At 36.4% G+C, this 12,286-nt stretch overlaps 1 protein-coding gene and 1 long non-coding RNA gene across 2 annotated transcripts; one reads left to right on the top strand and one right to left on the bottom strand.

The window, feature by feature from the left end:
• The first annotated feature begins 3,959 nt into the window (after positions 1 to 3,959).
• On the top strand, positions 3,960 to 5,218 carry LOC103930544. The gene is made up of 3 exons (XR_664698.3): positions 3,960 to 4,215; positions 4,408 to 4,519; positions 4,826 to 5,218. It is a non-coding gene; the product is annotated as an uncharacterized LOC103930544 (long non-coding RNA).
• A 3,658-nt stretch (positions 5,219 to 8,876) lies between these two features.
• LOC103930543 (nucleolar protein 58-like) lies at positions 8,877 to 10,832 on the bottom strand. Its single transcript, XM_009339893.3, has 2 exons — positions 9,808 to 10,832; positions 8,877 to 9,578 (listed from the first exon to the last, which is right to left on the bottom strand). Exons 1-2 carry the CDS (start codon positions 10,715 to 10,717, stop codon positions 9,220 to 9,222), a joined length of 1,269 nt encoding a protein of 422 aa, XP_009338168.2. The 5' UTR covers positions 10,718 to 10,832; the 3' UTR covers positions 8,877 to 9,219.
• Positions 10,833 to 12,286: the final 1,454 nt, after the last annotated feature.

The raw sequence follows: 12,286 nt of genomic DNA, 5'->3' as shown, positions 1-12,286 counted from the left end.
AAATAAAACAGTATGTGACCAATCATAGTCTTCATTCGATAAAATAAGAAACAATTTAGAGTTTATTCATATAACAGATCGGATCAAATTTCAACACATTCATTTAGTCCGTACCTCATTTTTATTCCTAGTTTTATTTATGTGGTAACTTTTTATTTGAGAAATGGTGTTAAATTCTTTACTAACAAGTACATGCGCAATATCCATTGTTACATTGGTCAGCGTTGCATCCAGGTGGGCATGTTGCCATGTACTTGCACTGCCAGTCCCAATAACAGAAGTGGTGAGGGTCATCATGTCGACGTCGACGTTCAACTCCAACTCCAGGACGAGAACCTGACAAAAATTAAGAAAAAATAATTAATATCATCAAATAATTAAGCAGGATAGTCTAGTTAACTACTCTTAACTAATTACTATTAAGAATTTATGAAAACATTAATCTTTTACTGTTTCATACCAGTGATTGCTTCTGCCATGGACTTCTTGTTTGCACAGCCACAAACACATCGACCAGTTTTGCACATGTTGGCTGTGCACTCGCTACACAAGCTTAGACAATCAACAGGGCGTTCACATTGCACTGATGCGTCCTTTATTGTGTCTCTTGCTTCAATTACTTTTGAAAAACCTGCAGTAATCGATTAACATTTTCATCTTCAGATTATTCATTCAGTTTCTTACCGTTATGAGTTCTTGTGGACGACAGTTTTTTATTAATAATAATAATAAATTAAAATTAAACTTTAGAAATAAATAAGGTAAGTAGTGACTTGGCCTGGTCGATATAACATTCGTCATCAATATACTGCGTTCTAAGTTCAAACTCTCTCTTATCTTCATAGTTTAAGATGAGTAAATTTTACAATCATGTTGTCGAAACATAGAAATGCAACGTGAAAAGAAAGTGGCATACCAAAGGCAAAAACTAGAAGCGCCACCAAGAAAATCACTTTGGCTTTCTCCATTTGTTTCCCTAAGACTCGAAATATAATGCTTAATTAGATAGAATGTCAAGAATAGGATGAAAACTTATGGATTTGTGTACCATATTTATATCGTAGTGTAGAGCAAACTCAATGGTGAGGAGGTTAAAGGGGAAGAAGATAGTTTATTCGTACGCAGAGGATTCTCTAAGCCTCAATTGATGGCAGTCATGCATGTTGCATGCTTCAGTGCCCCAAACAAATTACACTCCAGATCACTCCACATTTTTTTGCCTGTGAGTTTTAAAATAAATTACATTTCAATTACTTAGGTCTTTATTAATTTTAAAAAGAAACTAGTTAGTAATTTCGCCACAGCAGTCCACCATTTTAAGGACTGAAATGACTCACAAAGGCATTTATAGTCTTCATTAGGCTCTCGCACTTGTAAAGAACTCAGCCCCAAGTTCACCTTGAATTGAAGTTGATCTCGAATGAAGGCTAAAAATACAAAAACTTTCTTTTTTGGTCAGCTTAAAAAAATACAAAATATATGTGGATTATGGGCCAAACTAGAGGTGCCAAATCAATTTATAGGGTCGTTAATGGGTACCTATTAAGATTCATTTAGTTTGATTTCATTTTACATCATCATCACAACTACCAACTTCGTCTATATATTATTGTGATAACAAACTAAAAGTGTTGTAAAGAGTACTCATTAACAACTCAATAGGTTGATTTGATACCTCTAATCCAAACTTCATCATACACCATGAGCCATAGATGGGTTTAGCACTAGCATATTCATACTCATACTTCCTTTCCCTTCGGAATAATCTTTCTTCTTGCCTTACAAATTAATCGCTGGTGTGGTCAATCAAGTCCTTTGAACTCCACCTTGGTTGACGGCTTTGCCAAATCGGCTGTCAAGTCCTTTCCATGATGCAAACTTTGCGGCAAAAACAAAGTAGTGATTATAATCAGCTGCAGTAATCTGAGCTTCAGCAGCAGGCAGCAAAGGCCTGAAATTGGTTACAATAGTGCACCGCATCATTTTCCATAATCGGCCGTGATCATGATTATTTGGGAACTTTTGATGGAGTTGGCGTGGTAAACCATAAAAGAAAAAGTTACCACAACCAACCTTCACAGTGAAAATGGACTGATTAGAAACTCTAATTATTCTTCAATCACAGGTCATCGCTGATGGCCCACGGTGGGGTTTAAATAACCAGCCTGAGTTTTCCTGGGTTTATTGAATGGTTGAAGAATGTTTGATATGATTTTTTACCATTTTCAAAAGTATGGATAAAAATATTTAAAAATACTTGTAAGAGTACATAATTATCGTAGTACATCAACTTAAGCAAGATCGTTTTCCACATTGATTGAATGAATAATTTATATTTAAACTAATCCTCAGCTAATTATTTGAAACAAAGTTTCGAAAAAGGTTGATTTTGGAATTTAAAATAACAAAAACGAATTTAAATAAAAACAATTAAATAGATCAACAAAGTAAAGAAAGCAAAATAAAACAGTTTTGGAAAACAATTTAAACACTAGGTTCCGCCGTCATCATTATCAATCCTATGAAATTTTACCAATTACTTATGAATTTCCACATACATGCATTGAATGTTAGGCTTTCCTAATACATATTTTCTTCGTGATGTTCAAGCGAAAATGTATATCTAACATGCAACCCTCCTGTGATATTCAAATCAAATATAAATATGCAAGACTCATTAAGCTTTGTGAAAACCCTTTGAAAAACCATGCAACCCTTAAGAGTGGGATGTTCGCCCTAAGTGAACTTACAATTACTAATCACAAGAAGCCCTCCTCAATTTTAGGGTGATGTTCCAACAAAAATTGCATTAAATTACTTGTCTAAATACCCTAGTGGTCGTGAATAACTAAGACAATTAGATAGTTTAATCATAGTGATTAATAATTGAAAGCAAGCATGTATCCATTCATAAGCAAATTAATAAAATCACATATTCATGGTAAGGCTCGTGGCCTCTCCCTAGCAAAACAACTAGTTACACATAATTATAATAAAAACTAAAGAAAATATCATTAACTAGAAAAATGATTGAAAACACCGTAAGCAAGTTCGAAATTCTCCGGAATAATGCGTATTCTCTCCAATCCAAGCTTTATTCATACTACTACAAAATAAAAACCTACCTAGAGAAGGTCTTAGAATAAGACTAGGAAACTAAATAAATTAAAATAAATTAAGAAATATAATCCTAAATTGACTAGTAAAATTCGTCTAAAATCTGCACAGTCACGTTTTGGACCCAAATCTACTCCAAAACCGGCCCAAAATGGAATTAAAACTTGGATTATGCTGAACACTTCTCTTGAAGGTCACAAATCCATTGGAGGTCATATTGGGCTCCAAAAATCGCAATTAAGCCAAAAAAAGTCACTTTCCAGCACTGCTTCTTTATTTCACCAAAAAATAACTGCTTGGTAGAAAAATGTGAAACTTTGACACGAACAAGCTAAGAGACTCACAAACATCCTCTAATTGGAATCACTCAAAAATTCTACCGTTTGACTACTTTTTGCTCAAGAGGAAGTTAAAAGTCCTACATTAAGAATATAAATCAAAGTATCAAAATTCTCACAAAATAACTAATAAATTAATACTAAGATAATGGTCAAATATATAGTATAATATCGACTTATCAATGTTCATTTTACTGATCGCGCCCGATCCCATATAACCAAATGGTATAAATTTTTACCCTTTTAGAAATTTTCAAGTACCAATGCCTAGGGGTGGAAAAAAAATACCGAAAATCCTGAAAAATTTAGGTACTCAATCCCTAACCAATCCCGAAATTTAGGTACGGAAATCGGTCTCACAATCTGACTTTTTTGGTAATCCCAAACCGAACTGAAATTAAAATATATATAATTTTAAATATTATATACCGTTGGATTGGTTGATAATTAATCTCGGCCGTTGATTCAAAATGAAACCCTCTCTCGGTCTCAGCGACCTCACGGTCCTCACCTTCACTTTCAGACTGTCTGTCTGAAAGACTGAAACTCTCCGCCCGACCCCGAACCCACCTTCACTCTTTAACTCTCTCTCCCTCTCCCTCCCTCTCTCTCTCTCTCACGACCTCCACTCTTTCACTCTCTCCCCCTTACCTTCACACTACATCCAATGTTCCATTTTCTTTTTGCATTTGACAACTTCCTCTGCATTCGATAATCAATACAGCCACATCTGCTTCCTTCTACTTCTCTCCTCATTAAGGTAATCTTCTTGTCTTCATCAGGTAATCTTGATGTGGGCAAGTCTGTTTGTGGCTTCAATTCGTTTTTAATTTGGGCATTTGAATTCTAGTGTTTTGGATTTGGGGTTTTCAATTTCGTGTTATATTTTGTTTGAAATATGGGGTTTTTAATCATATGGTTCTTCTATAATTCATTTATTTCCTCCTCGAAGCTAGCATACCCGAGCTCCTTCGCCTCCTCCTTGAACTCTCTCTGCGGAATCGGGACTTGCAGCCAAGCACGGAGATCCGATACAACATTATCATGCACTGATCTTTGATTTAGTGAGTGGAAACCATAATGGTTCATTTACCTTGATTTATGGTTGCTCTTAATCTTTGTAATGGACCTGAGATATAATATTTCTGTTTCTGGTGTATTCCTTCTGCACTGCTCGATGCATCTTATTCGTTTTGTGTTGAATAGAAAAGTTTGTTCTTCTAGATTAGGGTTTGGAAAAATTTAGCAAATGGAACTGATATGGAGGTTGTTGAAATCTGTCGAAATGTGGGCATAATTTTTGGGGTTAAGTTTATATTGATTTCGGGTTTTGCAAATTGATGATCTCACACTTTGTGTTTGATGAATAGCATTTCGAGCCAGCGGAAGTTGGAATGCTTGCTAGGTGCTTCTGTATACCTCTCGTAACTATTCGTGTGGGGAAGATCAACAAGCAAGGGACTCTCTTGTGTCCCACTGCTGCTAGGTAAACATCCGACTATCGATATCCATTGGTGCTTTGGTTTGGTGTGTTTGTTTGTTTGAAATGTTGTTTGTAATTGATGTTTTTCATTATTTTTGCTCGTTTAAATAGTTGAACAAGAACCGTACAAAGTCAATCACTTAGAACAGCTGATTGTCTTTGCGTTTGGATAGCTTTGCTGGAAATCTTTGGCTTTCGATTTAACTGTTGTTAGTAATGTCCTGATGTTAGTACTGTCCGATGTTTCACAGTTAATCAAACATTTAATTTACTCCCGTTAGTTCAAATTTGTCCGATATTAATTGCAGAATGGATTTTGTTAATTGCAGTAGGCGATTTTGTTACTTAATAATATAGGAAGGATTTTGGTTTGATTATGTTAATTGCAGAATGACAATTGGGCTGACAATTTCAATATTAAAGGTTAAATTTTAGCCCAAAAGCTCAAAATGTCAAGTATTAGTCCAATAGCCCAAAAGCCCAAAATTATTTCGGGATTCCTGATTTGTCCCGAAATCTCAAAACTATTTCAGGATTTCCAAAAATTTGATTTAGGATCGATCTTGAAATTTGGATTCCCGAAAACTTTGGTTTGGGAATTGAAACTAGGATTTCGGTTCGGTATCCCATACCGAACCAACCCTACCCATGCCATTTGCATTCTAAGAAGGTTTCAATGAATGCTCTTTTTCTTGGTTGTTTATTTTCTTTTCCATTTCTGTTTCATGTTCGTGGCTGTATTCTAGGGTTTCTTGGAAAGTGGAAGCACTCTGTTCTATACGATAAAGATGTCAAACGAATTACCCTTAACATTATGATCCATATGATCCTCCTCATAGTTTTTAGGGACTCTTTATAGAATCCTCAGTTCTCATTTACCAAGGAGGAGAGATTTTTTAGTGTGACCATCACACGAGATGGTATATCAGGTGTTCTTATATAAATGGTGGAATGTGTGTGTTAAAAGATTAATAACTTAAAAATTTTAATTTTTCACCACTTACATAAAAACACGTGGTGTATTATCCGTGTTTCCGTCACAACTAAAAATTTCTCATTAAGGAGCACTTCGCATGCATGACGTGTTTTCGCCCTACATGTGGAGACAGGCTCGCCGTGTCTAGATGTAAAGATTGCATGTGTTTCTGGGGAGAGAAATTTTATTGGGGCGAGCCTAAGCACTTTCATAAGAAATAGGTGTAATATGGAAGAGATTCTCTCTTACAACTAAAACATAATTTTAGCGGCATTACTCGTTTAATAATATTTACATGGTGTTTAAAATGTAAATCACTCCTCCAGTAGCGGCTCATCCCACGTGTTTAAAATGGGTAGTCGAGCTGTTATACGGAATTTTTTTCTTGTGATTAGGTTTACCAAAGTGCTTAATAAGTTGGCTTCCGATCCAAATAGGGTTTCCAGATAGGGCTTCAGCTTCCAATTCCAGCGATGTGAGAAATAAGAGAGAATGGACAATCAAGAATCCCACTCCTTCCATTCCACATATCTTGTGTAAAGGAATGCTACCATCAGTCGTCTACGATTATAACTTATGTATGAGCAATTCTCTTTTGCTACCAAAATATAGTTTTATGAGTGAGTCACCTATCCAATAGATGATTTACACATGTTCAAAATAGTAAATCACTTGTCCAATGACCGCTTATCATGTTGTGAACTGATGAAAGGAAAGTCTATATCTCCTCCTTACGTAAGTACAACCTCTGATACTCGTGGTCCTACCTGTTTGCGAGAGTGGCAAGTTAAGTTGCCATACGGGAAATTTTCTTGCTATTAGGATTACCAGTGCTTAGTGGGGTTCCAGATAGGGCTTTAGCCTCCTGTAATCCCTTCACGCGATGTAAGAAATGGATAAACTGTTAAAAGTTCCAATAAAGGGTTAAAAATCCAGTCTCTTGGGCAGCAGAAACTCACTCCGCCTTTTATTTCTTAATTAATAGTAAATATCCCTAACTAGTGCTTAGGGCGGCCTTCTTCATTTATTTCTGGTTCATTCACGAACAACACAAGTTGAAACATCGTAAGAGAAGTCATCCTAACAAACGGTTATTATAGACCTACGTGGAAAGCTTTCGATGAAAAAAGAAAGTGAGACGCAAGTGTGGCTGCCATTCCAAGGCTTTTATGCTGCCATTCAAGCCTTATTTAAGATAGGAGAATGAGATTAAAGCCGTCTTTTGCCTACAACGAGCAGCAGGCTCTGGTTTCAGTGCACGATTGGATCCCACCCCATTTCCAATCAAAACGAGCATGTGGCACTTCTTGTTGAGAATGAGTCACATATTGATGGGAGGAGAGATTGCATGGGCTTATAAAAGGTTGGGCTTTTCTCCCATATTAATGAAATGAAAGACCTTGCATGGGCTTATTAGAGGTTAGGCTTCTCACCATATTGCCAATTAATTTTATGGTGTAACCCCAACTTTCTTTACTTCGAAGGGACATTCACACTTGTGGTTCCACTTTTTCTTTTTGCTATAATAGGAAGACTTGTGAAAAGTCTTCAAAGACTCAGCCCCTACCTTTTTTTCATGAAATGAAAGCTGACTAGCAATCGCTCGTTTTTCTTATTAGCATGGATTGGATGTTAATAATGAAAGGCAGAACATCTATTAGAAGGGGGAGTTCCTATCGATTTCCCCGGGTTGCCGGACCCTTTCCCAATTTACTATATGAGGTCTTGAGTGAGAATCATAATTTCCCCATAGAAGTTCCTATTGGTTCTATTGATTATTGACTCGACTAGAGGGACTCCTAGCACCAAACTTGTATGGAAGTGCTTCTATCATCACATAATTAGCAAGAAATGGGCGTTGGAACAAGTCTTCTTAGAATTCTTAGTTAGAGCATCCTCCTTTTTCTACAACAGCGGAAAAGCGATGAATTCACCTTGGCGAACTTAAAACAGAAAATACATCTTGATGAAAATAGTTCAATTCCATCTTAGGTTGTACCTTATACAGGCTAGGCTGCCACTACCAAAGTTATAGTCAAGATTTGGTTTTCTTTTTAACAAGAACATGATAAGAGCATCCCTTTTGCAAAAACCTGCAGACCCCATATCCTGCCACTTTAGCACCTTGTGATTTTTGAGAAGGATCATTACGACGTTAGCAAGTTTCAATTACAAAGATTTTACTACACTACTTATAACTTTTCACCGAAGCCGAAAGAATATTCTCTCTCTTTTCACGCATCTCTCGATTTTTACCATCAGTCGTCGACGACTCTATGGCTAGTCGTCTACGATTACGACTCGCAGGCTCACATACCCTACACTGCTGATGCTATCATAATTCGGCTCACCTCATTAATAGCGACGACTTATATTGGATGTTAAGCTTTCATAATCTAATGATGGAACTGCAATGAATGTGCAAATTACTCAAATGGAAGGCGGCTAACGTTTCTCTAGGATTGTTGACTTCTTGGCCCTATGATGTACCAACATAAACTACAGAAGTCATCAAAGTTTTCACAAAATAACTGTAAGTTTCTTCTTTTCTGCGGTGGATTCACATGCAGAAAGCTTTGTTTGTAGAGAGTTTTAACAAAACACTATTGATATTATTCATTTTAACGAAAAATCATATTTTTATATAAAAAGTCAATTTTGATACTATTCACGTACAACATATTTTTGTCATTTTCATTAAAACTCAAAATTTTCAAATCCTCTTTATTAGTTTTTCTATATTTTTATTTGGTTGATAATAATAATTTGCTGTAATTTACTAGTGTAGATGTGACGTTATATTGTGGCATTAAACACTCTCCACCTACCACCTTGTGGGGGGTGTATGTTCATACGTAGAAAGTACCAAAGAAAGGGACCATTTGATCACAAAAAAACAATCTTTTTGTTGCCCTAAGGTTCGTCTATACGAAGGTATTCAATTTCAGAAAAAACTAAATCATAGTCAATGCTAATCAGTTTATAAGATTCTAATTATTCAACATTTTCGCAAGACAAGTGTATAAACTCATTGAAATTACATTTAGAATTTCATGGAAAATACTACAAAATCCTGCCAATTTTTATGGAGGCAGGAGGTGTACGCAATGACATATTCCAATTGCTTTCGTTGCTGCAATACTTGCTGTCAGTGCCTCAGCTGTCGCTAAAAGGCTCGAACTCCTTTCACACCGAAATGGAAGAGCATAATCTTCTACTAAAAGTGTAGGGTTTCAAAGTTCTAGAGCCTAGAGGGAGAAACATTTGAAGAATATTTACGACATTTTATAAAGTTTCTTTGTTCTTCAAGCAGTAGCATTGCAAGTCCACAGATTTCCCCATATATTTTCATAAGAAATCTCAATATATTCATCAATGGTCTGGTGCACTAACATGTCCAGAATCCGCCCTTCAAATTCCTCGCAGATTTCTTTGAAACCTTCGAACCCGACCGCATTCCTGGCCACCCAATTTGATTCTTTCAAATCCTCCTCCATCCAATTTTGGATTTTGGAAGCCAGCAGCTCTGCGTAGTCTCTGGTTTCCTCCTCCTTAATCGGCTCAAAATCTTTCCTTTTAGCTGCGTTCACTTCTGATCTGTCACTAAAAGGAGCTTTTGGCGACGGTTTCACCTTAGAGTTCAAATCCATGGGAATTGAATATCCTATAAGAAAATTAACCCACACAAGTGAATTTAGAATAAATTGGTTATACAATGTGCTAAATTGCAATCAAAATTGAGGAAACAAAAGTAGACATGCGCTTAGTCAAGTTGATTAACTGTATGCTCATTTTACGCTCGGTTTCCAATCTGTTTTTTCATAATTTAAAGATTAGAGTAATTAGAATATCATTGTAACATGAAAAACAAAATTTGAGGAAACAAAACAAACCTGATAACCAAGCTTCATGCTCGATCAAAATGTCATCAATGCCAAGAACAGAAACAACACTTGTATCATTCTCTGAGGAACCATGAAAATCTGCAGCCACTTTTTCCTTTTCAGCTTCAATTTTCTGCTTTTTCTTCTTGATTCTTGGTTCCACCACAACTTTCTTCTTCTGGGTTGTTTTCTTCATTGCAATATTTTCTCTCTCCCCCTTCAAATTTGCACCACCATTTTTAGAACTCTTCGAAGATTTGGCACCAAAACCCCTTCTGGGCTCATCTTTTAACCTGCAAATGTTCTTGTTTTGCTTTATCATTACTATTTTCTCCTTCTTCTTCTCCTTCATAATCTCGCCACTCTCTCTGTTTTTCTCCTTGTCCTTCCTGTTCCTCTGTTCCTTCTTCCCCTGCCTCAACTCCCCAAAACTCGACTCGGATTTCTTCACCTTCGAACCAACTTCCTTCGATTTCTCACCCACATTGTCCAAATACACAACCACAAAATCATGGCTGCTCTTCTGACGATTCATTACCTCCGGGACTTCACGAAAAGAGACCGAGGTTCGAACCCTTCGATGCTGGTGATTCTGATGATCATTCGAGTCGAAATCCATCAAGTAATCTGCAAAACTCAGTGACCTACTCCGACTGACCAAGTCCGGGCCTCTTGAAACCCAATTTGTTTCCGGCAACGAGTCCAAACCCATCAGCCTTGCCACGATTCCAGGCGTGACAGAAGCTGAAGACTGAATTTTGGGATCAGGGTTTTGTTTTCTGGGGGGTTTTGCGAGCTGGGTTGTGTTAGAATCTGAAATTTGGTCTGATGGATGAGTCGGAACGCTTCCATTGCACAAAAGCCTGCGCAGAATGATATTGAAGCAGCCGGAGGTCTGATGAACTGAGTTGCTACTCATGACTGTAAATTTGTAGAGAGAGAGTTTAAGTTGTGTTTTAGGAGTGAGAGAGAGGGGTTTTTGGGTGATTGGTGCTGGTTGCTTATCAAGGAAGGATTGAAGACTTTGGTCGTTGAGTTCACATTAGGAACTAGAAATACAGAGAGCATGGGAACACTGGTGTTCAGACGCGCACTTTGGTCGCGTAAAGAATGTATTAGTTTAACACAAATTGACCTTTCAACGCGTTGCTGTCAGCCATGGAGATTTATAGTGCATTATTATTGAATCTCTTCCGTTTAATTCTCCTCATCAAATAATTCAAACCTTTAAAATTTAATTCAACGATGAAAAATACAGGCTTATTTTAAAAGTTTATAATAACTTTAACCATTGGATTAAATTTCAAGGATCCAAATTGTTTGATAAAGAGAATTAGGAGGAAAGAATCAATCCCTTTCCATAATTTAAGAACTCTACTTGGCCTATACTATAGAATATGGTATATGAAAATATCAATTCTATTTATATCACATCAACTACTAATGCTACGTGGCGGAAAGATCGTCTTATGTCAAATTCAAGTTTAAAATATTACTAGCTTTCGTCTTTATTTGCAAATTACATCTTGATCCGCATACAAAAATTAATCCAGGAAAGTCACCTGAAAAAATATTGGATGCATGTCAAATTGTAACTTATTTGTTTTTTATCAAAATCATTGTGACTTATATATTAATATGTGTCAAGCTGTGATTTACTCGCAAAATATTTTACGTGAATTGATTGGTTTATTACATGCATTTATCACATGAGAAATCAATAAGCTATTGGGATGCTAAGGCACTGTATCTCCAACCTATCATGCAACGTTAGATTTTCTCACATAGGATCATGTGACTAACTTGACGTATTGTTATATTTTTTTAGCAAACGAAAGACAATCTACACAAAATTCATCCAAACTATAAAAAGAAGTGGAATTTGAAGATTTAATGTGTTGAAGAATAAGACTATATCCACCAAAATAACATATTGTTTAGGAATAAATGCTTTCTTGACGTCCAATTGCATTTAGGGTTGGTACTGAAGAGCTAGCAAGCATGATGAAGAATTAAAACATGAAGTTGAAAATTGAAGAAACGCGTGGTTCGCATTTGGGTCCTTCATCTTCATTTGTGTTGCCATTTTGGGGGTGTTCTTTTCTTTTTCCCCCTCGTGGAGGAGTAAGATGCCGAAGTTGTTCACCTGATATTCTTCCATTTTTCTGAAATTTGAGACACAGGTAGTTCGAATTCTAATTTCCAACTCGCCGACTTTGCTGACTCTTAATTTGGGAGCTTATGGGGTTCAATTGGTTCTAAAGCTCAGGTGGCCTTGCACAGTTGAGTGTAGTGGTCCAGCCCGAAGTTATCTGACTTGTAATTTGGTTGACCATAGAGCTTTATAGAGGAGAAAATGTAGAAGCATGGAAAAAATAGGTCCAGCTACGCAATGAGCATATTATAATAACTTGACAATAAATGCGTCATTCATCATATCTAAACTAAATATCTCTCTTAAAAATAAAAAAATATATCATTCAAAAGT

This window comes from the organism of the source record quoted next, unplaced genomic scaffold, assembly GCF_019419815.1.
Source record: "Pyrus x bretschneideri cultivar Hongxiangsu unplaced genomic scaffold, Pyrus_bretschneideri_v1 Contig2, whole genome shotgun sequence".
NCBI classification, from domain to species: Eukaryota; Viridiplantae; Streptophyta; class Magnoliopsida; order Rosales; family Rosaceae; genus Pyrus; species Pyrus x bretschneideri.
Note: the sequence above shows the minus strand (reverse complement) of the source record. Positions and strands in the feature narration are given on the sequence as shown.